This window comes from Protomyctophum parallelum (genome assembly GCF_964188405.1).
Source record: "Protomyctophum parallelum genome assembly, chromosome: 1".
Lineage (NCBI taxonomy): Eukaryota > Metazoa > Chordata > Actinopteri > Myctophiformes > Myctophidae > Protomyctophum > Protomyctophum parallelum.
Window position 1 is genome coordinate 99,494,329 of NC_139697.1, and position 26,961 is coordinate 99,521,289.

At 43.6% G+C, this 26,961-nt stretch overlaps 1 protein-coding gene and 1 long non-coding RNA gene across 2 annotated transcripts; one reads left to right on the forward strand and one right to left on the reverse strand.

Moving 5' to 3' along the window:
- The first annotated feature begins 2,082 nt into the window (after positions 1-2,082).
- LOC310857611 lies at positions 2,083-3,183 on the forward strand. Its single transcript, XR_014569157.1, has 3 exons — positions 2,083-2,460; positions 2,564-2,707; positions 3,127-3,183. It is a non-coding gene; the product is annotated as an uncharacterized lncRNA (long non-coding RNA).
- Positions 3,184-6,171: 2,988 nt separating this feature from the next.
- Positions 6,172-25,567, reverse strand: LOC310855984 (E3 ubiquitin-protein ligase rififylin-like; the record flags this gene model as incomplete). The annotated part of the gene is made up of 9 exons (XM_083761200.1): positions 6,172-6,353; positions 6,849-6,875; positions 10,722-10,935; positions 11,810-11,947; positions 13,013-13,207; positions 13,250-13,387; positions 17,193-17,330; positions 23,274-23,435; positions 25,496-25,567. 9 exons carry the CDS (start codon positions 25,565-25,567, stop codon positions 6,172-6,174), a joined length of 1,266 nt encoding a protein of 421 aa, XP_083617326.1.
- Between the last annotated feature and the right edge of the window lie 1,394 nt (positions 25,568-26,961).

The window sequence follows — 26,961 nt, forward strand, 5'->3', positions numbered from 1 at the left end:
TTTTTAAACATAGTAGGGTATAACAACATGTACTGTAGTCTGTCTTGACTACATCACTCCCGATGTAGCCTAACGTCACAAGGATCTCTCATTTCTGGGTGTGTAGCCTACGTCACAAGGATCTCTCCTGGACTGGGACATTTCTGGGTGTGCAGCCTACGTCTCCTGGACTGCATCACAGACTCCATCTTTTCTTTCTCCAGAAGTAAAGTGTTGCTGAAAAATGTCCTGACCTTTTTGTACACATTTTGCTAGTGGAAAGTAAAGTTGCAGTTTCATTCGCACGCATCCCGATTGAAAATGCACCTCCATTCCTGCAAGTATTTCACAGCAATACGAATGGAAGTGCATTTCACCAATTCATTCTGAAAATGAAATGCAAAATTCCAAAATGATGAATCCTAAAATCATTTATTTATGCCGTCAAATAAAATGAAATACTAGCTTCAATGTATCACTGACACTCTAGCACCTGTCCAGCCCACTATATTGCAGTTTGTACAATCGGTTATTGATATGTAAAGAAGACATTTACATTATTTACTTTTTACCAGCACCCCGTTTAGAGAGCTCTGTCACTGTCTATCAGACCGAACATGTCGTTATAAAAACAACATAATCTAGCCATGCATTAAAGATGAAAAAACTGACAACAATGTTAACATGTTAAAAAACGGGATATGACAAGAAAGTCTAAAACAGTTACCATACCATTAAATGTGAGATGCTGCAGTAGTTGTGTTTGTGTCACAGAGGGCCAAACATTAAGTCAGGTAATGTCGGTTAAAAAAAATAAAAAATAAAGTGCAGGGAAATAATTCCAGTTGTTACAAAGTTCCAGTTGAGGTGAAAAACAAAAAACTATTTTAAAGAGTCCTGCAGGGTGGTTCAGAAAGCAAAAAAAGAGAACCTGTGTAAACCGTGTGTGTCGCACAGCGGAAACAGCACATCTAAAACACACGACACATCGCAGCCAGGGGTAAGAGGGAGGCACTGGAGTAACTCCAGAGAGGTTTATTTGCCTTCATTTTTTATTAAGGTACAAAGTACAAAAGAAAATACGGGTCCTGTATTTCTTGTACTTTGCACGGTAATAAAAGAAAAGGCAATAAACCTATATCCAGAGTTCTTCCACTCAGAGGCCCCTTTCCCACCAGGTTGGTTCCAAAATGGGAACCGGTGCAGTTCTTTTTGGTTCTTAGTCCATGAGCCAGAGCTCCAAAATTGGAACGTTAATTATGAATTGAGAGTGCAGAACCATACCTATATTAGATTGTTATCACCATAAAACTTCCCCAATTGAGTACTTACACGAAGACAATGATTTATTGTATTACACATTTTACATTTTTAAATATGCAAATGAGGCATTATGTAGGAAAATATGCGAATATCGAAAATATGAAAAGGCTACTACTGTGGAAGAGTTATCATGTATTAATTTACTTGTATTGATCCTATAAACAATTTAATATAGGTCTAGTTTTCCCCCCCAATTTTGGAGCTCATGGACTAAGAACCAAAAAAGAACTGAACCGGTTCCCATTGGGAACCAACCGGTGGAAAGGGGGTCTCAGTGCCGCCTACTTAAGCGCTACACACACCGTCTGCGAATGCCGCGCGTCAAAACAGCTTCCGTTATTTTCAATGAACCCATCCCACAACGGCGGCGTCCGACGCGCGTTCACGCCTCGCCTGACGCTCCGATACGCCACTGTTCTATTTTCCTGTGCCGCGTCGCTGCGCTCCCGGTGTGTGTTGGGCTTTAGCTGTGCTAGCTTCGGCCTGCTCCTGTGACGCGTCGCTGCGCTCCCGGTGTGTGTTGGGCTTTAGCTGTGCTAGCATCAGCCTGCTCCTGTGACGCGCCATCCAGCCCCTGCTGACGACATCGCCCTACGGTGGAACCCGCCTTTCTTCTAACTCGCAAGCAACACGTTGCATTACAATGAGTTGAGCGTGTAGAGCGCGCTGCGATTGCGTTGTTATGTGTAGGGTTGGAATCTTTTTTTTTAGGATTAGCGGTCCGATTCCTTAACACGTCGAACTGTCTCGCGGTGTGAGGACCGCCCCCGCCCCCAGTGACAACCACGCCGGGCACCAGGTGCACGGGCCGGCCCCGAGTAATTGTCAGGGAATGAGTTAACGGTTAACGGTCAAATTTGTACACTCTCAGAGTTGTTATGGTGGTTTGAATTAAATTAAAACGTCTGAGAGAACCACTAGTATTGCAATTGTATAGCGCGACATGAAGATCCACATAAACAGCTCTGACTAGTGTGATGATGAAAAAACTGGTTTCTGGAAACGGTTCCAAAATGTGATTGAACCGATTCCTGGTTCCTCAATGTTGGATCCAGTTCAGTTCCTCCGGGTTCGGGATTCCAAGACTATTATAGCTGTGTGAGCTTGGGCTAAAATGTGGTGCGCGACAACTCGGGTACAACTAACAATGTAACGCAGGTTTTAGTGTTTGCATGTGATCGTGATGAAGAGTCGTCGTCCCCCCCCCACCCACCCCCATCTTCAATAATAACCAGTGGTTCTAGGGTCCAGGGACCCGCAGGTGGTTCCTTGTGGGGGTTCTAAATGGACCCGTCCTAGCCTAAGATTTAGATGTTTTTGTCGACGTATTTATCGATTCTGACGTCATCACAAGTCTAAGCGACCTTGCTCCCATGGGTAGCTGTCTGAAAAGCTGTGCCTCAGAGTAACTCTTAAAGGGACACTTCACCCTTTTTGCAAAAAGATATATGTTAATGACGTTTAGAAGCTTTAGATCACTTTCCTGGGGGTATTTATGTGTGTAATATGTGGTTTTAGTTATTTTAGATTGTAGCAGTGAGCCTGTTGTCTCTGATGTCATGGACACTGGTCTCACTACCTTCCTGGACTACAATTCCCATAATTCTTTGGTGCACTGCTCCTCCTTGCGGATAGGGGGAGAGCTGTCTCACTGAGACAACATGTAGTCCAGGAAGGAAGTGAGCCCAGTGTCCATGACATCAGAGACAACAGGCTCACTGCTACAATCTAAAATATCTAAAACCACATATTACATACATAAAGCCCCCCAGGAAAGTGTTCTAAAGCGTCATTAACATATATCTTTTTGCAAAAAGGGTGAAGTGTCCCTTTAACTTGTACAAATGCGCAACAGAACCCTAGCGGTCAGGGTTCTATTGCCAAGATGCATGGATGCCAGATTCCGAGATAAAGTGGAATAAAATACTTTTTTTTATTGAAAACTACGGGTTGTAAATTGCTTAGCGTACCCTTAACGGACAAGTGCGGCAGCAGGGAAAGCACCTTAGATTTTAGCAAGTTAAGTTAAATTTTGTACAAGTTAAGAGTTACTCTGAGGCACAGCTTTAAAGACAGCAACCCGAGGTCTCTTAGACCAGGGGTTCTCAACCCGTGGGTCACGACCCCTCGGGGGGGGTCGCCAAATTAATTTGGGGGGTCCCCAAATTATATTTAAAAAAAAATCTGAAAATGGAAATGGAAATAAAGAGTTTACACTGCAAAACACCTTCCCTAATGATTATATCTGGTTTCAGTATTCATTTATGGTGTATTGTCTCTATTATTAAGGTTATTGTAGCAGTCAATATATATTGGGAGGGGGCGGGACGGGGGTCCCGTGACATTGCCAAAGCATTTCCGGGGGTCCCCGGCCAAAAACGTTGAGAACCACTGTCTTAGACTCTCGTAGAGAGTGATGACGTCAGAATCGATAAATACGTAGACTACGAGAGTCTAAATCTTAGGCTGTATCTCTGTATCTCTCAGAGATACAGATGTGGAAGGGATAGGACATCCCTTCCACGCCTGTATCTCTGAGAGATGTGCAAATGGAAGCGAATGGACCCGTACTTGTACATTTCTCAGAGTTACGGGGTTCCTTAAAGGAGTAGTTCACCCCAAAAAAGGGCTTCCCTGGGCCAATAATGTGATGACCGGTGGAGTCTCCTACCGGGGCGGCAGTGGATCAGGGGTAGAGTTGCCGGTTTGGGACCCGGAAGGTTCCCGGTTCGAACCCGCGGCTCTCCCAGAGTTAATAGTGTCAAAGTGTCCTTGAGCAAGACTCTATGCACAATCTATGTAAAGGTGTATACATGTGTGTGTGAATGGGTGAATGTAATGCACAATCTATGTAAAGGTGTTGTGAATGGGTGAATGTAATGCACAATCTATGTAAAGGTGTTGTGAATGGGTGAATGTAATGCACAATCTATGTAAAGGTGTGTGAATGGGTGAATGTAATGCACAATCTATGTAAAGGTGTTGTGAATGGGCGAATGTAATGCACAATCTATGTAAAGGTGTTGTGAATGGGTGAATGTAATGGACAATCTATGTAAAGGTGTTGTGAATGGGTGAATGTAATGCACAATCTATGTAAAGGTGTGTGAATGTGTGAATGTAATGCACAATCTCTGTAAAGGTGTTGTGAATGGGTGAATGTAATGCACAATCTATGTAAAGGTGTGTGAATGTGTGAATGTAATGCACAATCTCTGTAAAGGTGTTGTGAATGGGTGAATGTAATGCACAATCTATGTAAAGGTGTGTGAATGGGTGAATGTAATGCACAATCTATGTAAAGGTGTGTGAATGGGTGAATGTAATGCACAATCTATGTAAAGGTGTGTGAATGGGTGAATGTAATGCACAATCTATGTAAAGGTGTGTGAATGGGTGAATGTAATGCACAATCTATGTAAAGGTGTGTGAATGTGTGAATGTAATGCACAATCTATGTAAAGGTGTGTGAATGGGTGAATGTAATGCACAATCTATGTAAAGGTGTGTGAATGGGTGAATGTAATGCACAATCTCTGTAAAGGTGTTGTGAATGGGTGAATGTAATGCACAATCTCTGTAAAGGTGTGTGAATGGGTGAATGTAATGCACAATCTATGTAAAGGTGTGTGAATGGGTGAATGTAATGCACAATCTATGTAAAGGTGTGTGAATGGGTGAATGTAATGCACAATCTCTGTAAAGGTGTGTGAATGGGTGAATGTAATGCACAATCTCTGTAAAGGTGTGTGAATGGGTGAATGTAATGCACAATCTCTGTAAAGGTGTGTGAATGGGTGAATGTAATGCACAATCTATGTAAAGGTGTTGTGAATGGGTGAATGTAATGCACAATCTATGTAAAGGTGTGTGAATGGGTGAATGTAATGCACAATCTATGTAAAGGTGTGTGAATGTGTGAATGTAATGCACAATCTCTGTAAAGGTGTGTGAATGGGTGAATGTAATGCACAATCTATGTAAAGGTGTGTGAATGTGTGAATGTAATGCACAATCTCTGTAAAGGTGTGTGAATGGGTGAATGTAATGGACAATCTATGTAAAGGTGTTGTGAATGGGTGAATGTAATGCACAATCTTTGTAAAGGTGTTGTGAATGGGTGAATGTAATGCACAATCTCTGTAAAGGTGTGTGAATGGGTGAATGTAATGCACAATCTATGTAAAGGTGTGTGAATGGGTGAATGTAATGGACAATCTCTGTAAAGGTGTGTGAATGGGTGAATGTAATGGACAATCTCTGTAAAGGTGTGTGAATGGGTGAATGTAATGGACAATCTCTGTAAAGGTGTGTGAATGGGTGAATGTAATGCACAATCTCTGTAAAGGTGTGTGAATGGGTGAATGTAATGCACAATCTCTGTAAAGGTGTTGTGAATGGGTGAATGTAATGGACAATCTCTGTAAAGGTGTGTGAATGGGTGAATGTAATGCACAATCTCTGTAAAGGTGTTGTGAATGGGTGAATGTAATGCACAATCTCTGTAAAGGTGTTGTGAATGGGTGAATGTAATGCACAATCTCTGTAAAGCGCCTTGGATAAAGGCTCTATATAAATGCACCATTTATTGACAGCTGAGGTGACCCGACACCCGATCGTCAAATTATCGGTTCAGGAATGCGACCAAAACCAAAAACAGTCCCAATGAACCCAAGGCTTCACAGGATGTGTAATTGATAGAAAATAAGTTGGGTTTTTTTTTTGCGTGAACTACTGCTTTTAAAATGAAAACAAAGGTTTTGAGAATCACTGCTGCTCTCTACAACGACAGAGCCCAACCCCCCCCCCCCCCTGCGTGTCTGTCCACAGTCAGGTGCGTGTGTGTCCGCGGTGGTGGCGCCGTGCACGTCAGGACCTGAAGACGTGCACGGCGCGCACCACGTACTGCCGGCAGATGGGGCACTCGTTCATGCGCTTGCCGCAGCGGCTGCAGGTGACCATGTGACCGCACTCCAGCAGCACGCAGTCGATGGGCGAGTCCATGCAGATGCGACACAGGTTGTCCTCCAGACGCATGGCCGTGGCGGAGTCTGGAGGCAGAGGAGCACGCACGCACACACACGCACGCACACACACACACGCACGCACGCACGCACGCACGCACACACACACACACACACAGGAAAAAAAACTTTAACTCCACGTGGTCCATTCGAGTGTCAGGCTGGAAATGACATGTACGCTGTACGACTAAAACGTTGGGTTTATATTCAAATGCAACAACTTCTTTAACCCATTCTGACCTGAGATCAGATTCATACGAGGTTTTCCACTGGACATACACTGGTCTGATGAGCGCATTCTGACCCGAGATCAGATTCTAAAAATGTCAGTCGTCCTTCGATTTTTCAAAAATAGCAGACCTACAAGCTCGTAGCGCGCCACTCGGTGGCGCGCTATGAGCTTGTAGATCTGCTATTTTTCAATAGCTAAAGCATAACATGATGCTGCTAACACCAAAATGGGTTCCCGTTCAGAACGGGTTAAAACAGCATTGCTTGAATACAATAGAACCAAACACGTACCTTCAGTGCTTGGTGTTGTGGTCGACACTGGAAAGAAAGACAGAGACATAATGCATCATCCAAATGAAAGGAATCATTCAATATTATAAATGGTTGCAACTATAAGGATTTCAAGCTGATGCCAGAAATATCTGTATAGACCGATTCCGTACCGGTTTCATGGTCGCAGCCTACGTATTTCCTGTAGGCGGACTCGACATAGCTGCGGGAGTAAAACCCTCACCAGACGCACCTCTTCCACTACAGTGAACGGCAGAGTGACTGATGTTAGTTTGCCTCAAACTTTACTCCTTTACCTGCTTTTTTACTAACACTAACATTACAAAGATGCCTAGAACATCGAGATGAACCTGTGTAGTTTATGGCTGCTCCAACAGTAGTGGCAACATATAAAAAAAAAACGGAATGTCAAAATATCCACTGTGGTGGCGGAGACCAGAGCCATTGAGTAATGGTTGAGACAAAGCAGTGAAGGGTCCTGAAAGATACATAATTTCAGTCTTACCCAATACCCAATCTTTCTGTTTTATGAACACAAGGCTGCTGTATTTTATACCTCATACTAAGCATTTAAAGTATGAGGTATAAAGTACAGCAGCCTTGTGTTAATAAAACAGAAATATTTGGTATTGGGTAAGACTTGCGTTATGTATCTTTCACTGCTTTGTCTCAACCATTACTCAAAGTCTCTGGTCTCCGCCACCGTGGTGGATATTAGACATTCCGTTTTATTTTATTTGTTATGTTGCCACTACTGTTGGAGCAGCCATAAACTACACAGGTTCATCTCGATGTTCTGGGCATCTTTGTAATGTTAGTGTTAGTAAAAAAGCAGGTAAAAGAGTAAAGTTTGAGGCAAACTAACATCAGTCACTCTGCCGTTCACTGTAGTGGAAGAGGTGCGTCTGGTGAGGGTTTTACCCCCGCAGCTACGTCGAGTCCGCCTACAGGAAATACGTATAGCTGCGACCATGAAACCGGTACGGAATCGGTCTATAGGTTTCAGGCTCGGTTTGGCCGTCGGGAGGACCGGGGACTATTCCCCGGTGGCCTGCCTCCTGGTGGCCTGGCCGGCTGTCATCAGGACAGGCCAGCCAGCCACAACCAGCGCAGCGCTTAAGTGCGCAGCAAAAAGAAAATCTCTCCTAAGCTTAGGCCAGGCCAGCCACAGACAATTTCAATTTCTTTTTTTTCTTTTTTTTTAAGATATTTTTTTGCGGCTTACGCCTTTTTATTGATTTTTGAAGGTACAGACAGTAGGCTGACAGGAAACGGGAGAGAGATGGGGGGATGACATGCAGTAAAGGCCGTGTCGGGTCCGGGAGTCGAACCCGTGGCACACTGCGACTGGATTACCAGTCCGGTGCCCAGACCGTTACGCTACGGCCTGGGCCGACAATTTCAATTTCAATTCAACGTCGTAAACAGAAAAGCAACGTGCTCTCACACTGCTCTGTGATCAGAGGGGTAGGGATTGGTCAAAATGACGTTACTGAACACCGTTTCTTTTTTAGAAGAATCGATACGTGATTGGTTAGTTTTGGCTTCTTGCCCCGCCCTACACCCATGGTCAAACACAACACACACAAGGCAGGCAGCATGGCCCGACTGTGAGGAAGGAGAGGCGGAGTTAAGGAGGAGGAGGAGAGAGAGAGAGTGGAGAAGCAGAGAAAGAAAGAACAGCTGGATGGGTTATTCGACGTCGACAAAATAAATAAATACACTACTGTGTAACGTTTAACGTTGTTACGTTATGGATCCCAACCCCAGCCCCTTTGGCTCAAAGGGAAAGAAAAGGAGGCCAGGTGGAGCTTATGAACACTGGCGGATCTTCTCAGTGGTGGAAGTACTCAACAAGTAAAAGTCCAGAATTAAAAATGTACTTGAGTAAAAAAAATACAAAAGTATTGGTATCAACAACATGTACTTAAAGTAATACCAACCAAAAGTAGAAAGTACTCATTTTGCAGAATGTCTAATTTTCACAAGTTGTCGTCATGGTTGTTGTGTTTAAAGGAGAATTCCATGCTAGAATGCTTTCTTATCTTTCTTACCTTTCTTTGTAGTTGTTACATCCCCACCAAAGAGGTCCAGGTGTTTTTTTGTTCAAAAACTCCTTATTGGCTATTTTCCCTACCATAAGCCCTAAATGAATTGCATTGCATTGAATGGGAATTGAATTGGGCTATGGGGTGTTATGCTAATTCACTTATTTCCATCGAAATAAGTAGTAAAGTGTGCCGCTTGGGATATTATTTACATTATGAAGAGAGGATATATACAAAGAAATTATAATTTTGAGCGATGGAAATAAGCGAATTAGCACAACACCCCATAGCCCCATTCATTTCCCATTAAATTCAATGCAATTCATGTAGGGCTCATGGTAGGGGAAATAGCCAATAAGGAGCTTTTGCACAAAATAAATAACACCTGGACCTCTTTGGTGGGGACGTAACAACTACAAAGAAAGGTAAGAAAGCCTTTTACTATGGAATTCTCCTTTAATACAGTGTTGTTGTGTGACTGTCACTCTATATGGAATAACAAGCTTTGGTGATTACTTAAGGTCATTACACACTGGCGAATTAGCGACGCGATGCGAATAAGCGATCTGAAAATGCGAAATATTGCATGTTGCAGTTCGCCTGCGAATCTCTGCAAAATACGACACCAGAGCGAACAAATAAAAGCGAAAACGGTCGCATTTTCGCACATTCGCACATTCGCCACTGATGTGGAAGCTTGCATGGACTTCAATTGTTTTTTTTTAAATGCGAATTATTCGCACGAACATATCGCGTCGCCAATTCGCCAGTGTGTAATGACCTTTAGCCCGTATGTGTGTTCATGGTTGGTTGAGTGTATGCGTGCAGCCAGGGCATCACACTCATTCAGAACATCCTCACTCTCACAGATCCCTGATTTCACCTTTGTCTGACTGTTTTCTTTTGTAGTACATTGTGTGTCTTATGTTAATGGAGGGAAGAAGTTAATAATATAAATAACATCAGATGGTACATTTCTCATGTGAAATTGCTGTAAAGTCCCCCAAAATGTCCCCCAAGGGCCCCCAAAATTTCTGATTTGGAGTTCCACTCCGGGCCTGCTAGGTTTTGTGCCAGAACAAAATTACCAGTCAACTTTATAGGTCTCACATTTAACTTTGCAGTGTGTGTGTGTGTGTGTGTGTGTGTGTGTGTGTGTGTGTGTGTGTGTGTGTGTGTGTGTGTGTGTGTGTGTGTGTGTGTGTGTGTGAATGTAATGCACACTCTATGTAAAGGTGCGTGAATGGGTTTTTCAATTTCAATTTTCAATTTTAGTTTTAGTAATAGTCTCTTGAATGGTTTTCACTTAGTTTTAGTCACCTTTTAGTCACCTGGAATGTGTTATGTTACTAAATCTCATGAGATTTTAGTTGACTAAATCTACAGGTCATTTAGTTGACTAAAATGTATTTTGGCAGGCCTTGATGCCGTCGTAATGATATAAATATTAAATATGTTCAGCATGCAACCAATTGGAAAATTACTTATACTGGATCTCTTGTCCACTATAGTCCCTTCCTAACATTTTAGTCTATAGTTTATATTTGTTGACGAAATTGCCAATATATTCAGTCTTAGTTTTAGTCATCATAGCTTAGTTTTCATTTAGTTTTCGTCAGTGGAAAAAGCTAGTCGACGAACATTCTTCGTCTTAGATTTAGTCGACTAAAACGACACTGGCCGACAGTCACGTATACGTACCTTGTCCTTGTGTCTGGAGGTCTTTCTGGTCGTTGTAGACAGTTGACAGTCACGTACGTACCTTGTCCTTGTGTCTGGAGGTCTTTCTGGTCGTTGTAGACAGTTGACAGTCACGTATACGTACCTTGTCCTTGTGTCTGGAGGTCTTTCTGGTCGTTGTAGAGGTGGGTGACTCTCTCCATCAGCTCCCACTTCTCACAGCAGCCCTTGAAGTTGACAAAGTTCTGGGCCAGGATCTCCTTGAGCTGGCGGACGGTCAGCCCCTCGATGTCCTCCACGCGGCTCAGGTCCGACAGAGACGCCCTCCGGCCGGGCAGCAGGCTCTCGCCGTCGGAAGACTGCCCCCCGGAGGACGGATGGGAGAACAACCATTTATTTTATTTATTTGCACAATAAAAACGGTACAAACGTTAACATTATTAACCCATTCTGACCTGAGATCAGATTCATACGAGGTTTCCGCCGGACACACACTGGTCCTGATGAACCCATTCTGACCTGAGATCAGATTCTAAAAATGTCAGTCGTTCTTCGATTTTTTCAAAAATAGCAGACCTACAAGCTCGTATCGCGCCACTCGGTGGCGCGATACGAGCTTGTAGATCTGCTATTTTTCAATAGGTAAAGCATAACATGATGCCAACACCAAAATGGGTGCCCGGTCAGAATGGGTTAAAAAGACACTGAAATAAGAAGCACAGATTTGAGTTCAAAACGTTCGCTCTGAAAGAATATACTGTATATTCAAAAGATCTGCGCCACATTTTCTTACATTATTTTATCTACAAGCTCGTAGTGCGGATCTGCTATTTTTCAACAGCTAAAGTATAAGGGATTCCCGTCCTGAATGGGTTGAATCTTGTTTGAAATTACCAAACCCGCTGTCATCCCTCATCCACCTTCACAACGAGAGGTTCATTGAATAAATGAAGAAATGAATGACCAAACCTGCCAACCAATTATATGTCCCTTTTCTCTGACTGTCCAACAGCCCTCCTCTCAGAGACACAGACCATAAGTAAACAAACATTTCATCATTATTATAATGACCATTAGTGAGCTGGACCACTTTACAGGTTGAAAATGGGTCAAGAAACTCCCCCTGATGCGCTTAAATAACCACTCACGGAGAGTTGGACCGACCCATTTTCTACAAATAGAAGCCATGTTAAAACAGGCCAGGCGTTTAACAAAAAAAACAAAAAAGTATACCTTCTCGTCGTCCTCCTCGTCGTCTTCCTCATCGTCGTCATCATCATCCTCCTCCTCGTCTTCGCCCTCTTCCTCGTCTTCCTCAGAGACGTTCAGAGAGGCGTGCTGGGCGGCGGGCTCCTCACCCGCTTCAAAGAGCTGTCAGAACCAAGGAGACATACACGCACACTTCATAGAGCTCTCAGAACCAAGGAGACATACATGCACACTTCATAGAGCTGTCAGAACCAAGGAGACATACACACACACTTCATAGAGCTCTCAGAACCAAGGAGACATACATGCACACTTCATAGAGCTGTCAGAACCAAGGAGACATACATGCACACTTCATAGAGCTCTCAGAACCAAGGAGACATACACGCACACTTCATAGAGCTGTCAGAACCAACATGCACACTATTCCCACCACTGGTTCCCAAACTGTTTCACGCAGTGAACCCCCAAATTGACACTAATTAACCCGCGGACCCCCATTTGAAAAGATATTCCAGGGACCCCTCCATAAGAGAAGATCTTTACGGCCCTAGCAGTGATTCTCAACCCGTTTAATGTCAAGGACCGCCCAGTGTGACATGCATTAGTCTACGGACCCCCATTTAATGGCATTTCTATCTCTGGGGCCCCAAATGAAATATTGTAAAGTCAATGTTAATTTAACTCTGAGAGTGTACAAACGGAACCAAACAGTTCCATTTGTAACACTCTCAGAGTTACATACCCATAAGGGTTCCATTTGGTTCCAGCTGGGGGTGTCAAGGAAATGTGGAATACCTAAGTTATACATTTAAGGAAATCAAACTAAACCATGAGAAGCTGTTTTCTGTCCCCACTGACATTTGACCTGTGACTTGTGTGGTCTGGGGGGGGGGGGTCTTCCCATTGGCATGTGTTAAGACCCACCTACTCCCTGAGGGAGGGGGGGGGGGGTAGGAATGTATTTAAGCTGAAGTCTGACTGAGATGTGTTGAGTCAGTATTACGGTGTTCCATTGCAACGCTTCATTGCTGGCTCCGTATTCCAATACTCTGAAACTCTGAATTGTGTCTGTCTCATTATGTTGTTTAACTGTGTTATAAGTGCTCACCGACAGATTGCATTAACATGGGGTCCCCTGGAACTCCCTCAAGGACCCCTTTTGGGGGGTCCTTTTGGGAACCTATAACTGCTGTAGCCTAGTATACAGTATATATATATACCTACCGGCTGATCGGCGTGTTCCGACCCGGGGGAGTCAGAGGAGGAGGGGGGGCTGCTGCCGGGGGGGCCCTCGGGGGCCGCCACCACCAGGGGCAGGAGGAACTCCTCCGGGGAGGAGGAGGGGGTGGGGCCGTTGCTATGACGACGACAACGTCGGGAGGGGCCGGTCTCCGTGCTGCTGCCACGCCCACCACCACGCCCACCACCACCACCACCACCGCCACCACCGCCACCACCGCCACCACCACCGCCGCCGCTGCTGCTGCTGCTGCTGCTGGGGAGGTGCTGGTCCAGGACCAGCTCCACCAGCTCCTCCTTCTCACGACACATCTGGGTGGGCACCTCGTGCAGGTGGAGGTAATCCCGCAGCTCACGCACCTTGTTGAGCGTGTGCGTGCGTGTGTGTTGTGTGTGTGTGTGCGTGTGCGCGTGCGTGTGTGTTGTGTTGTGTGTGTGCGTGTGTGCGTGCGTGCGTGTGTGTTGTGAGGTGGTTGGTGGTGGTGGGGGGGGGGGGTGGGGGGTGAAAGGGAAAAAAAAGTAAAACGATAATAATAACGCTCATGAATATAGTTACAATAAGATGTGTTTTCAAAACACACAAAACCCAAGACGATCCAGGTTCTCGCACATATAGATATGTGTATCTATCCCTTTCCCCTCACTGTATAATGTATATTTTCCCTTTTTTGCTTCCTATATGATGAATTCCTGTTCTGTTCTTTAGCTACATAGAAATGTCTATTTGTATGTCTCTAAATGTTTGTATGTCTCTAAATGTTTTGTTGAATTGAACAATGTGGACCCTGTTGTAAACAAGTGTAATGCTTAATTGGGTCGTCCACTCACAGTTAACAGTCTTTGTATTGAGTTTGTGCTTAAAATGTACTGTAAATTCTACAAACTGTTAATAAATATTTCAATCAATCAATCAATCAATCAAGTATGTTCATCAGAGCATGATGCTCAGATGGAGGCTGCATAGCCGAAACGCGTTAGCGTTCCTTAGTTTTTGGTGTGTGCCAATACAAAGAAATGGAAACGTGAGTACTTTGTCCCCCGCTTTCTGACCTGAGATCAGATTCATACGAGGTTTCCGCCGGACACACACTGGTCTGATGAACCCATTCTGACCTGAGATCAGATTCTAAAAATGTCAGTCGCTCTTCGATCTTTCAAAAATAGCAGACCTACAAGCTCGTATCGCGCCACTCGGTGGCGCGATATGAGCTTGTAGATCTGCTATTTTTAAATAGCTAAAGCATAACATGATGCTGACACCAAAATGGGTGCCCGGTCAGAATGGGTTATACTGTATACATGTACTGCTGTGTACGTATACAATACTGGCCATTGCTTACCTTATACTACTTGTCTGTGTTTTTTCTTTCTTTCTTTTGTTATTGTTGCTGCGTGCTGCTTCCAGGAATTGAAACACTTGAAATGACGCTGTCTGTACAAATTGCCATTTGCCATTATAGTCTCACTGTCAGCAGTGTAAACACATGCACACTAACTATAATGAGCACTAGCCATTGTAAAGCGCTTTACAATGGTCCATTCATTCATACATTGGGAGGTGAAGCGGCGAACAGTCGACGCCAGCGTCCTCACTTCCCACAGTCAAACACCAATGGTGGCGAGCTCACACCGACCGACTCACTGGAGGCAATGCAGGGTTCAGTGTCTTGCCCGAGGACACTTCGACATGTGGACATGGAGGAGCCGGGATTCAAACCGCCGATCATTGGACAACCTGCTCTACCTCCTGAGCCACAGCCGAACCCACAATAAAGGTATACCAATGAAGGGACAGCAGGTTGAAAGTGGATAAGAAAAGGCTCTAACCAATAGCCATGCTGTTGGAGCTGTCCGAGGCATATTATTTTTTGAGCGGCGCTAGCCCCTCAAAAAATGGCTTGCACAGCTTTCGAAGATGACCTCATATAGCAGCCAAGTTTATGGGAATTGTAATGTTTGTTTAGAGCACTAAAATGACGATGTAAGACGCCATGTGGCCGATATACATACAGGGGGCGCCTGTGAGCAGTTCAGAAACCCGTCCATCAGTGACATCATTGATGGGGAATCCAAGCTAATTCAGTATTTAAGTCCGACGTCATTTTGTAGTGCTACGTTACGTCCGGGTCCAAGTGGCACCAGCTCCCGTCCGCATCTCATTGTAAATTGAATATCTAAACGCGTGAATCTTTTTACAGTGACGTTATTTTTCAGAAAGGAAGCCATTGAGGGTTAAAATGGGTCTTAATGCTTCCAACTCGAGTAGAATTATTAATGTTTTGTACAAGTGTCCATGACAACAAAAATATATGATGTGGAGACAATAAAGACTATTATTATCATTATTATTGAAGGTGGCAACAGTCCATTTGATCGGTAAAATATTTCTGGGGTATATTTAGAATGTGTGCAGGAGTATGTTGAATCTAGTTTGCATTATGAGGATTTATTTGACACAATAAAATAAAATGTCGATAGTATTCCATGTGGGACAGACGGCCTGTCACTGTCAGATTTGGGAGAGCAGCGCAGCTTTGTTGTTGCGAGGAAAGCGGTAGAATTAGACTTTCGTGGTTGTTTTCGTCTCAGATTTAGTCCAACGGAGCGTCACAGTATAACTCCATGGGGACACAAAAGCGACACAAGTAGGACCCGGAAGTATCTCAGGAGGGGGCGCTCACGTCACAGCTAAAATACTGAATAGAAACGGCAGGCTTTTATAGTCCTGGAAAGTTGCAATGTGGAAATGGAAGCCACCGTTCTCACGATAATACAAATCTGAACATTTTTGTAAAAAAATAATCTTGTTTAAAAAGAATCTGCCTAACGATGATGTCACTGGTGGACAGGTTTCTGAACTGCCCACAGCCCTCCTATGAGACACAGACTGAGTAGGGAAAAAAATTGTGCCATTTTATCATGATTATTAGTGAGGACCTATTATATGAAGATAGGTTGAAAAGTGGTCCTTTAAGCCCTGCATTCAAGTGATAATGAATGATGATCATATTCACATCACATTATTATTCTGCCTGTAAATGGTCGCTTTCATATAGTTTTCCTCAGCGGAAAATCATCTTTCATCTGCGGAAAATCATCTCCTCGAATGTATTGCAAGTTACAGCAGGTCTGCCAGCTTGCAAATGCATGGATATACTATTGAATTCCCAATGCCTGTGTTGTCTCGCATGCAAATACAGTAATATCTTACCTGAGTAGAAAGTACATTACGTAGTAGTACTCACTATTCTGCCAAGAATGAGAACGGTACATACCCCAAACTGTACAGGGAAATAGGGCATGATGACGTGTGAACGCCTGTCCTACTGTCTATGGCAGCAGCTTTATGTCATTTAGTTTCGCCGCGAACATGTATCTATGGCGCCTAACCCATTCTGGGGCGGGAACCTCTTTTGGTGTTTCAAACATTATGTTATGCTTTAGCTGTTGAAAAATAGCAGATCTACAAGCTCATAGCACGGCACTCAAACTTGTACGTCTGCTATCTTTTCTTTTATCGTGAAAATGTGGCGCAAATCTCAAATCTTTTCTTCTGGGGGGGGGGGGGGGGGTCTCTGAACAACGTATTTTCAGATGGGGGGTCTGCCTGCGGCCAAATACAGATGATTCTGGGGGTCCTTGACGTGAAAAAGGTTGAGGCACCGCTGACACAGAAACACAGGTTTTTCAGAAACCTTTTAGGATTTAGAAGACTGAGGTGCCATGCCAAAGATGGAGTGCCATGATTCTTTTCCACCCTAAAACATGATCATCAGGTCTTAATGTTATATATAAGGAGGAAGAAGTTTTTCGTGAAAATGTCGTTTTTATGTGGGCACCCCCACCAGTTCATTAAGTATGTCTGGTTTGCCTGGTGGGTGGTGATGGGTGAAGCCGCACTCACAGCTGTTGTTGTATAATAAAGGGGGAGGGGTTAGGGGAGGGGCTGATGATGTGATGTCACTATATTACTAGTTTTTTTCATTGGCCTGTTTGACTGCCAAGGGTTCATCCTCCAGGAAGAAACCCAAATACAAAGTGAATACACCATTGCACTAAAAATGTGGCACTCCATCTTTAAAGAATCGTCCTCAGGTCTAAATGGGCTAAAAAGTAACACAGCATGTGAACAAATACAGAAACAAGAGAGAGAGCCGGAGCTCACCTTGAGCCTCATCAGCTGGGCGCGGTCAAAGAAGGTTCCGCGGAAGCGCTGGCACGTGTGACACAGTGGCGGGCGGAGAGGCTCCGCCTGCACCGAGCAGCGCCCGCAGAAGCTCTTCCTGCAGTCCACGCAAACATGCTGCACACAGGAGACACGTTACAGTTATTACACATGTTACAGTTATTAAACATGTTACAGTTATTAAACATGTTAGTTATTAAACATGTTACAGTTATTAAACATGTTACAGTTATTAAACATGTTAGTTATTACCATGCTGCACACAGGAGACACGTTATAGTTATTACCGGTAAGATGGTGGCCAGAAGCCACGATTGATTGATTGATTGATTGATGATTGATTGTTTATTTATTTTCGTGTCATGCACACCTTGTGCCCAACCCTCATGGGTTTATAAGACACCATTTCACATTTGCAATTACAGCATGTTTTACATTACATAATTTATGCATTTTACAGCATGTTTACATTACATAATTAATTATGTTACACCTCAGATGTATACAGAGTACTTTCCCAAGCTTGACAAATAAAATCTGCTACAACGAAAGTCCCTTTGGCAAAACATATCTCCATTTTCACATCTAGGAAATCCCCACATATAGAAGGCATCTTATTAACCAAAATATCTTGATTGATCGATTGAAAGATGTATTAACCGATTGGAGAATTACAGTACATTTCAAGCAGTGTTGATTTCGTCGACTAAAACTTAAGATGAAAAATGTTCGTCGACTACCTTTTTTCACTGACTAAAACTAAATGGAAACTAAATGGAAACTAAGCTATGGTGACTAAAACTAGGACTAAATATACTGATAATTTCGTCACCAAATAAAAACTAGACTAAAATGTTAAGAAGGGACTAGTGGACAATTAAGAGATCCAGTATATGTCATTTTACAATAGGTTGCACTGAAAATAGCCAATCTACAAGCTCACAACGCGTTGCAACGCGTTGCCCGCCAAAATACAATTTAGTCGACTAAATCAACTGTAGATTTAGTCGACTAAAATCTTATGACATTTAGTCGACTAAAACTAGACTAACACGAAGACATTCCAGGTAACTAAAACTAAATGAAAACTATTCAAGAGACTATGACTAAAACTAAAATCTAAATTTGCTGATTTCAAGCACAACTCAATACAAAACGGTTAACTGTGGACGACACCATATAAAGCATTACACCATGTTCAATTCATCATAACATTTAGAGACGTACAATACAAATGTATACACTTCTACGTATATGGCCAAAAACAGGAAATCATCATAGAGGAGGTAAAAAGGGAAAGAAAAACATATACAGTGAGGGGGAACAGGGGTGGGAGGGGAATCAGATTTTAGGGGGGCCAGTTTCGAATTGCAGCCGTCCGTAGGTGCCCTTTGAGAGCACAAGGAGACACATAATATAGATAATAGCATGCCGCACACAGGACCGACGTGATTTACATATTCTTATCGGTTAATCGATAAGTAGTCTCTCGGGACAGAATTGAATTCACAGGAAAAGATAGTCTCGCGTAGCCAGATAACGATTCCACAATCTCCGAATGCTGTATAGAGTTTGAAACTACACCTCCTCATGAATGCTGTATAGAGTTTGAAACTACACCTCCTCATGAATGCTGTATAGAGTTTGAAACTACACCTCCTCATGAATGCTGTATAGAGTTTGAAACTACACCTCCTCATGAATGCTGTATAGTTTGAAACTACACCTCCTCATGAATGCTGTATAGAGTTTGAAACTACACCTCCTCATGAATGCTGTATAGAGTTTGAAACTACACCTCCTCATGAATGCTGTATAGAGTCTGAAACTACACCTCCTGAATGCTGTATAGAGTCTGAAACTACACCTCCTCCTGAATGCTGTATAGAGTCTGAAACTACACCTCCTCGTGAATGCTGTAGAGTCTGAAACTACACCTCCTCATGAATGCTGTATAGAGTCTGAAACTACACCTCCTCATGAATGCTGTATAGAGTCTGAAACTACACCTCCTCATGAATGCTGTATAGTCTGAAACTACACCTCCTCCTGAATGCTGTATAGAGTCTGAAACTACACCTCCTCATGAATGCTGTATAGTCTGAAACTACACCTCCTCATGAATGCTGTATAGAGTCTGAAACTACACCTCCTCATGAATGCTGTATAGAGTCTGAAACTACACCTCCTCATGAATGCTGTATAGTCTGAAACTACACCTCCTCATGAATGCTGTATAGAGTCTGAAACTACACCTCCTCCTGAATGCTGTATAGTCTGAAACTACACCTCCTCATGAATGCTGTATAGAGTCTGAAACTACACCTCCTCCTGAATGCTGTATAGTCTGAAACTACACCTCCTCATGAATGCTGTATAGAGTCTGAAACTACACCTCCTCATGAATGCTGTATAGAGTCTGAAACTACACCTCCTCCTGAATGCTGTATAGTCTGAAACTACACCTCCTCATGAATGCTGTATAGAGTCTGAAACTACACCTCCTCCTGAATGCTGTATAGAGTCTGAAACTACACCTCCTCATGAATGCTGTATAGAGTCTGAAACTACACCTCCTCATGAATGCTGTATAGAGTCTGAAACTACACCTCCTCATGAATGCTGTATAGAGTCTGAAACTACACCTCCTCCTGAATGCTGTATAGAGTCTGAAACTACACCTCCTCATGAATGCTGTATAGAGTCTGAAACTACACCTCCTCATGAATGCTGTATAGAGTCTGAAACTACACCTCCTCATGAATGCTGTATAGAGTCTGAAACTACACCTCCTCATGAATGCTGTATAGAGTCTGAAACTACACCTCCTCCTGAATGCTGTATAGAGTCTGAAACTACACCTCCTCCTGAATGCTGTATAGAGTCTGAAACTACACCTCCTCATGAATGCTGTATAGAGTCTGAAACTACACCTCCTCATGAATGCTGTATAGAGTCTGAAACTACACCTCCTCATGAATGCTGTATAGAGTCTGAAACTACACCTCCTCATGAATGCTGTATAGTCTGAAACTACACCTCCTCATGAATGCTGTATAGAGTCTGAAACTACACCTCCTCCTGAATGCTGTATAGTCTGAAACTACACCTCCTCATGAATGCTGTATAGAGTCTGAAACTACACCTCCTCATGAATGCTGTATAGAGTCTGAAACTACACCTCCTCCTGAATGCTGTATAGTCTGAAACTACACCTCCTCATGAATGCTGTATAGAGTCTGAAACTACACCTCCTCCTGAATGCTGTATAGAGTCTGAAACTACACCTCCTCATGAATGCTGTATAGAGTCTGAAACTACACCTCCTCCTGAATGCTGTATAGAGTCTGAAACTACACCTCCTCATGAATGCTGTATAGAGTCTGAAACTACACCTCCTCATGAATGCTGTATAGAGTCTGAAACTACACCTCCTCATGAATGCTGTATAGAGTCTGAAACTACACCTCCTCATGAATGCTGTATAGAGTCTGAAACTACACCTCCTCCTGAATGCTGTATAGAGTCTGAAACTACACCTCCTCCTGAATGCTGTATAGAGTCTGAAACTACACCTCCTCCTGAATGCTGTATAGAGTCTGAAACTACACCTCCTCATGAATGCTGTATAGAGTCTGAAACTACACCTCCTCATGAATGCTGTATAGAGTCTGAAACTACACCTCCTCATGAATGCTGTATAGAGTCTGAAACTACACCTCCTCATGAATGCTGTATAGAGTCTGAAACTACACCTCCTCCTGAATGCTGTATAGAGTCTGAAACTACACCTCCTCCTGAATGCTGTATAGAGTCTGAAACTACACCTCCTCATGAATGCTGTATAGAGTCTGAAACTACACCTCCTCATGAATGCTGTATAGAGTCTGAAACTACACCTCCTCATGAATGCTGTATAGAGTCTGAAACTACACCTCCTCCTGAATGCTGTATAGAGTCTGAAACTACACCTCCTCATGAATGCTGTATAGAGTCTGAAACTACACCTCCTCATGAATGCTGTATAGAGTCTGAAACTACACCTCCTCATGAATGCTGTATAGAGTCTGAAACTACACCTCCTCATGAATGCTGTATAGAGTCTGAAACTACACCTCCTCATGAATGCTGTATAGAGTCTGAAACTACACCTCCTCCTGAATGCTGTATAGAGTCTGAAACTACACCTCCTCATGAATGCTGTATAGAGTCTGAAACTACACCTCCTCATGAATGCTGTATAGAGTCTGAAACTACACCTCCTCATGAATGCTGTATAGAGTCTGAAACTACACCTCCTCCTGAATGCTGTATAGAGTCTGAAACTACACCTCCTCATGAATGCTGTATAGAGTCTGAAACTACACCTCCTCCTGAATGCTGTATAGAGTCTGAAACTACACCTCCTCCTGAATGCTGTATATAGTCTGAAACTACACCTCCTCCTGAATGCTGTATAGAGTCTGAAACTACACCTCCTCATGAATGCTGTATAGAGTTTGAAACTACACCTCCCCAAATCCGAGTAAGGAAGCTGCCATTTCCCTTCACAAAAATAGAGCTTTTTTTTTTTTTGTTCCATTTCTGCTAAGCAGCAAGCTAAATGCTTAGGTGATTTGTATTTCGATTAGACGAAAGGGAAGTGGGGACAGTTTTCTGAAAAAGCTATGTTTCTATGTCGATTTTTCAAAAATAGCAGACCTACAGTACAAGCTTTGATTTTAGTTTTAGTCATAGTCTCTTCAATCGTTTTCATTTAGTTTCAGTCACCTGGAATGTTTTAGTGTTTTAGTCTAGTTTTAGTCGACTAAATATCAAAAGACTTCTACAGTTGATTTAGTCGACTAAAATGCATTTTGGTGGGTCTCGATGCCATGCCAACGCGACGCGTTGTGAGCTTGGAGATCTGCTATTTTCAGCATGCAACCAAGTGTAAAATGACTTATACTGGATCTCTTGTCCACTAGTCCCTTCCTAACATTTTAGTCTCAGTTTTAGTCATTCATTTAGTTTTCCTCAGTGAAAAAAGGTAGTCGACGAACCCTTTCCTTCTAAAGGCCCATTCGTACACCCGCTGGGATCCGGCAGGTGAAGACGGAGCATTAGTCCGACATGTGGGAACCGCTCCGACATGCGCTGCTCCCGTGCTTGCGGTTATGGTTAGGTTAGGATTTGAGGTAGGTTGTCGTTTGTCGGACCAGTGACTAGTCTGAACTAAAGTACCATGGGATAGAAGGTAGGTTGTCGGTCTAATGACTGTCGGACCAAAACACGTGTCGGAACTTAGTGCATGCACCCCCTAGTTTTAGGTGATAAGGTGTAGGATGCAAAAGGAAGCACACACATCTCCAGAAATTATACAGGTGCCGGTCAAAAACATACGTAGGTCAGGTATGATACCTGACAAGGGTCGAAACGTTTACCAAATGCATTTAGCCTGGGAGCAGAGAAACAGTGTGCGGACATCCCTTCCTTTTCATTAGGTGGTAAGGTGACCACCGAAACGGTGGCTAGTCAAAACAGAGAGATGTGTTTGGGTGAGCGGTGAGTCTCTTACCACCGCGGCTCAGTGACGTCATGTTGTAGTTTTAGTCAAAACAGAGAGGTGTGTTTGGGTGAGCGGTGAGTCTCTTACCACCGCGGCTCAGTGACGCCATGTTGTAGTTTTAGTCAAAACAGAGAGGTGTGTTTGGGTGAGCGGTGAGTCCCTTACACCGCGGCTCAGTGACGCCATGTTGTAGTTTTAGTCAAAACAGAGAGGTGTGTTTGGGTGAGCGGTGAGTCTCTTACCACCGCGGCTCAGTGACGTCATGTTGTAGTTTTAGTCAAAACAGAGAGATGTGTTTGGATGAGCGGTGACGCCGGTGAGTCACTTAGTTATCACCGTGGCTCAGTGATGTCATTTTGTAGTTTTCCCAACCACCACGGTGGTCACCTTATCACCTAAAACTGGAGTGTGAGCCTTAATGCACATGATTTGTTTGTTTTTAAGATTACTGTGAACTATCAAGCGACGCTAAATTGTGTAAAGTTCCAGATGTAATTCCGCTACCGTCTCACCTTCCTCGCTGTGGTGTCAAAATGGCCTCCGCATGCCTTACACAGCTGTGTGTGTGAGGTGGTCTCGGAGGGGCTGATGACGCCCAGATGGGTGCAGGCCTGGCGCCATGAGCTGCCGTCTTCTTCCACTGTGGCGGTGGGCTTCACACCGAACCGAACCGGCTACAGGAGGCCGCGCACATACTCCTGTCTGCACGCACACACACACACACACACACACACACACACACACACACACACACACACACACACACACACACACACACACACACACACACACACACACACACACACACACACACACACACACACACACACACACACACACACACACACACACACAAATTAAAAGAGGTAAAGACGGCCGAGCTTTTCGCGTACGTTTATGCACACAAGCGAGCCATGCATAAGCGCACTTAAAATAGGACTGGACCAATAGCTATAGGTGGGTGTGCGCGTGTGTGCGTATAGTATACGCGTGCTGAAAAGCCTGGTGTAGCTCGGCCGAGAATCAGTGTCGTTTAGATTTTATACTTTGGCTATTAAAACAAAGAAAAGGTCCCGCACACACCGTCAAGACACTTGCCAAAATGTTGCTCTTTATAAGGTCGACGTTTTGGTCGATTGTCTGTCCTGATGAAGGTCTAATCGACCGAAACGTCCACCTAATAAAGAGCAACATTTTGGCAAGTGTCTCGACGGTGTTTTCTTTGTTTTTCAAAGATACCCTTTCCCTTTTTAATATATGCTCTATTGCCCTACGCACCTTTGACTATAGCCTTTCTGAGGTGTGCATCTGCCTTTTGCTGAAATACTTTGGCTATTGAAAAATAGCAAGCTGACTTGGTGCCACTTGGTGACACTGTGGCAGTGTCTCAGATCAGATCAAATCTTTGAATACTGGTATATATATATTTCATAGCAAATCTTTGCTTCTGGGGGTCACTGGAACATAATATTTTCAGATGGAGGTCGGCAGCCAAACATCATTGTTGAGTTGAGAACCACTGATAGAGTATAAATATAAAATAAAATATAAATATAACGTTTGAGAAGTTGAGAACCACTGATATAGCAACGTATAGGCCTAGGTTTTATATTCTGTCTTTTTTTTCTTTCATTTTTAGAATGTATAAAGGGCTTCGGAAGTTCGGATCTCAACGGGTTAAATGCAAAGCAACATTTGCCCAATAGGAGACCGGTTTTCCATTTTACGTTATGTGTCGCATTGCATTTTCATCTATGGAAGGAGAAACATCATGATAAATAAAAAAGATCATCATTTTCTTCACCCATTTCAAAACGTTGCATCACCACAAGTGATGCAATTGTCCTGCACCATCATTAGCACACCCACCAACCCACACACACACACACGTGCTTGCGTGGGTGCGTGCGTGGGTGCGTGCGTGGGTGTGTGCGTCAGTGTTAGTGGCAGGAGGACAGTGGGGGGCCCTTGAGGGACCCCCACTAGCTGTCACATCATCATACTGATCATGGTTGTCAGGGAGGAGCTATCATCCCTCATGGCAACACCCCTGGTGGCTGGATGGATGTATGGATGGATGGATGGATGGATGGACGCTGATACAACAATGTGGACTGTGGATGGATGGATGGATGGATAGATAGATGGATGCTGATACAACACTGGATGAATGAATAGATGAAACATGGATGGATGGATGATGATGATGATGATGATGATGATGACGGTTTATCATCCATCATTGAGCAACAGAGATATCAGACATCCAGGCATGCAGTCTCTGGTTGCTGGATCTCATGCTTATAATATATAATGAATCGTCTGGTCTATTTTGTGCAACCTGCACCGAATCGAATGACAATAAGACATTAAAAAAAAACACACAACACAACAACATAGCATACCGGTCGTTTTGCGTCTCTCTCTCTCTGTGTGTGTGTGTGTGTGTGTGTGTGTGTGTGTGTGTGTGTGTGTGTGTGTGTGTGTGTGTGTGTGTGTGTGTGTGTGTGTGTGTGTGTGTGTGTGTGTGTGTGTGTGTGTGTCAGTCAGTCAGTGTCGTGATGCTATATCAGACAGCCTCCTCCGACAATTACCTGTCTAACCAAGCGCGTGTCCGTTCCGTGACAGCCATGGTGGTGATCTGCTGGTCCGTCTCAGATGATCCATCTGCGGTCCAACGGTTTTGCAGACCACGCAACCCTAGGCAGGGTTCCAGGGAAGGCTTTTATAGTACCGGTGTGTTGATGCCGTGGGTCTTCTGCGTGCGTGCGTGTAGCGGACGGTGCCTGGCTGCTGCTTGGGCCATGAAGCCACAGTCAGCTACGATGTTTTGTTTTTTTTAACCAGCGTAGCACCCGAGTTTGTGACCTATCGAATAGCGTGACTCGATCCCGCAAGAAGAAAGATTGATTGATTGATTGATTGATTGATTGAAAATTGCACAGATTGCAGAATGGTGTATACAGTCCTTGGACTCCAAGGAAGATACAGATCAGGTGATGAATTGAAAACGGTGGACCCTCTGTTGAGCGACTACGGGAGATTAATGTATAGGCTACATAAGTCGCTGAGAGGCGATGGGATGGGCCAGGTTGTCAGACGCGCTCCGCAAACAAAAGGATCTCGCTGGGTCCAAAACAATGCGTTTAAGGTGTTTTTATTAAAGGCAGGTGCATAACTCAAAGGGTGCTCAAACATAAAGCAAAGTAGTCACAGCGATCCAACGTAAATAAAGTAAATAAAATAAAGCAAAATAAGCGGTAGGCCTATAAAGCGGTCAACAAAAGTGCGGCTTCCCAAACACCCCCTCTCTCTCTCACTGTGTGTGAAGCAGGTGAACTAGGTGAGGTATTGAATGAATCTGGCCCGCCTCGATTGCCCGTCAATCATCCACGTTAATCACCAGTGACAGCCCACTCATTTCATAGACCAAACATAATAACCAATTCATGGCTCCCTCTAGTAAACAAGTGTAATGCTTAATGTGGTGTCGTCCACTCACAGTTAACAGTTTAGTTAATTTTGCTTGAAATGTATACGTATAGTATAGGGCTAGACCTGCAAACTGTTAATACTTCAATCATTGCAGTCAGAACTGCAGCATCACTCCCAATCTTCCGCCGTAGTCTGAAAACCCACCTTTTCAGACTCCATCATGGCCCATAGCACTTTACCCTACCCCCTTAGATAGCATTTCTGTAGACTTAGATAGGATTTGATAGACTTAATTATAGCATGTTATGTAGACAGCACTATAATTGCATTGTATGTAGCCTAGTCATAGTACAGATGTATAGCATAGTAGTATATGTATAGTTTACATGTATACAGTTCTTGCTTAATGTAAATCGCTCTGGATTAAGAGCGTCTGCTAAATGCCTAAATTGTAAATTGTAATCAATCAATCAAAGTCAATATACAAGACTAGGATAAAACCAGAAAAAAACCACTATTAAATAGCCTACTTGTGTTTACGCATCAGGGTCCTTCATTTTCAATCCATCATGAATTATGATTTTTGGAGTAGACTATATGGCCAATGGCCATTGTTATTGTATTTGGATTATATTTTGACTAGGCTATGAGGTGGGGGAAAATAATTTCAGTCTTTTGTTGCCTGGCCTTACCTTTCTATTTCCCCCACCATCAGATCAGAATGTGTGACCATGCAGTCTGTAGCCTCAATAACCTCAAACTATA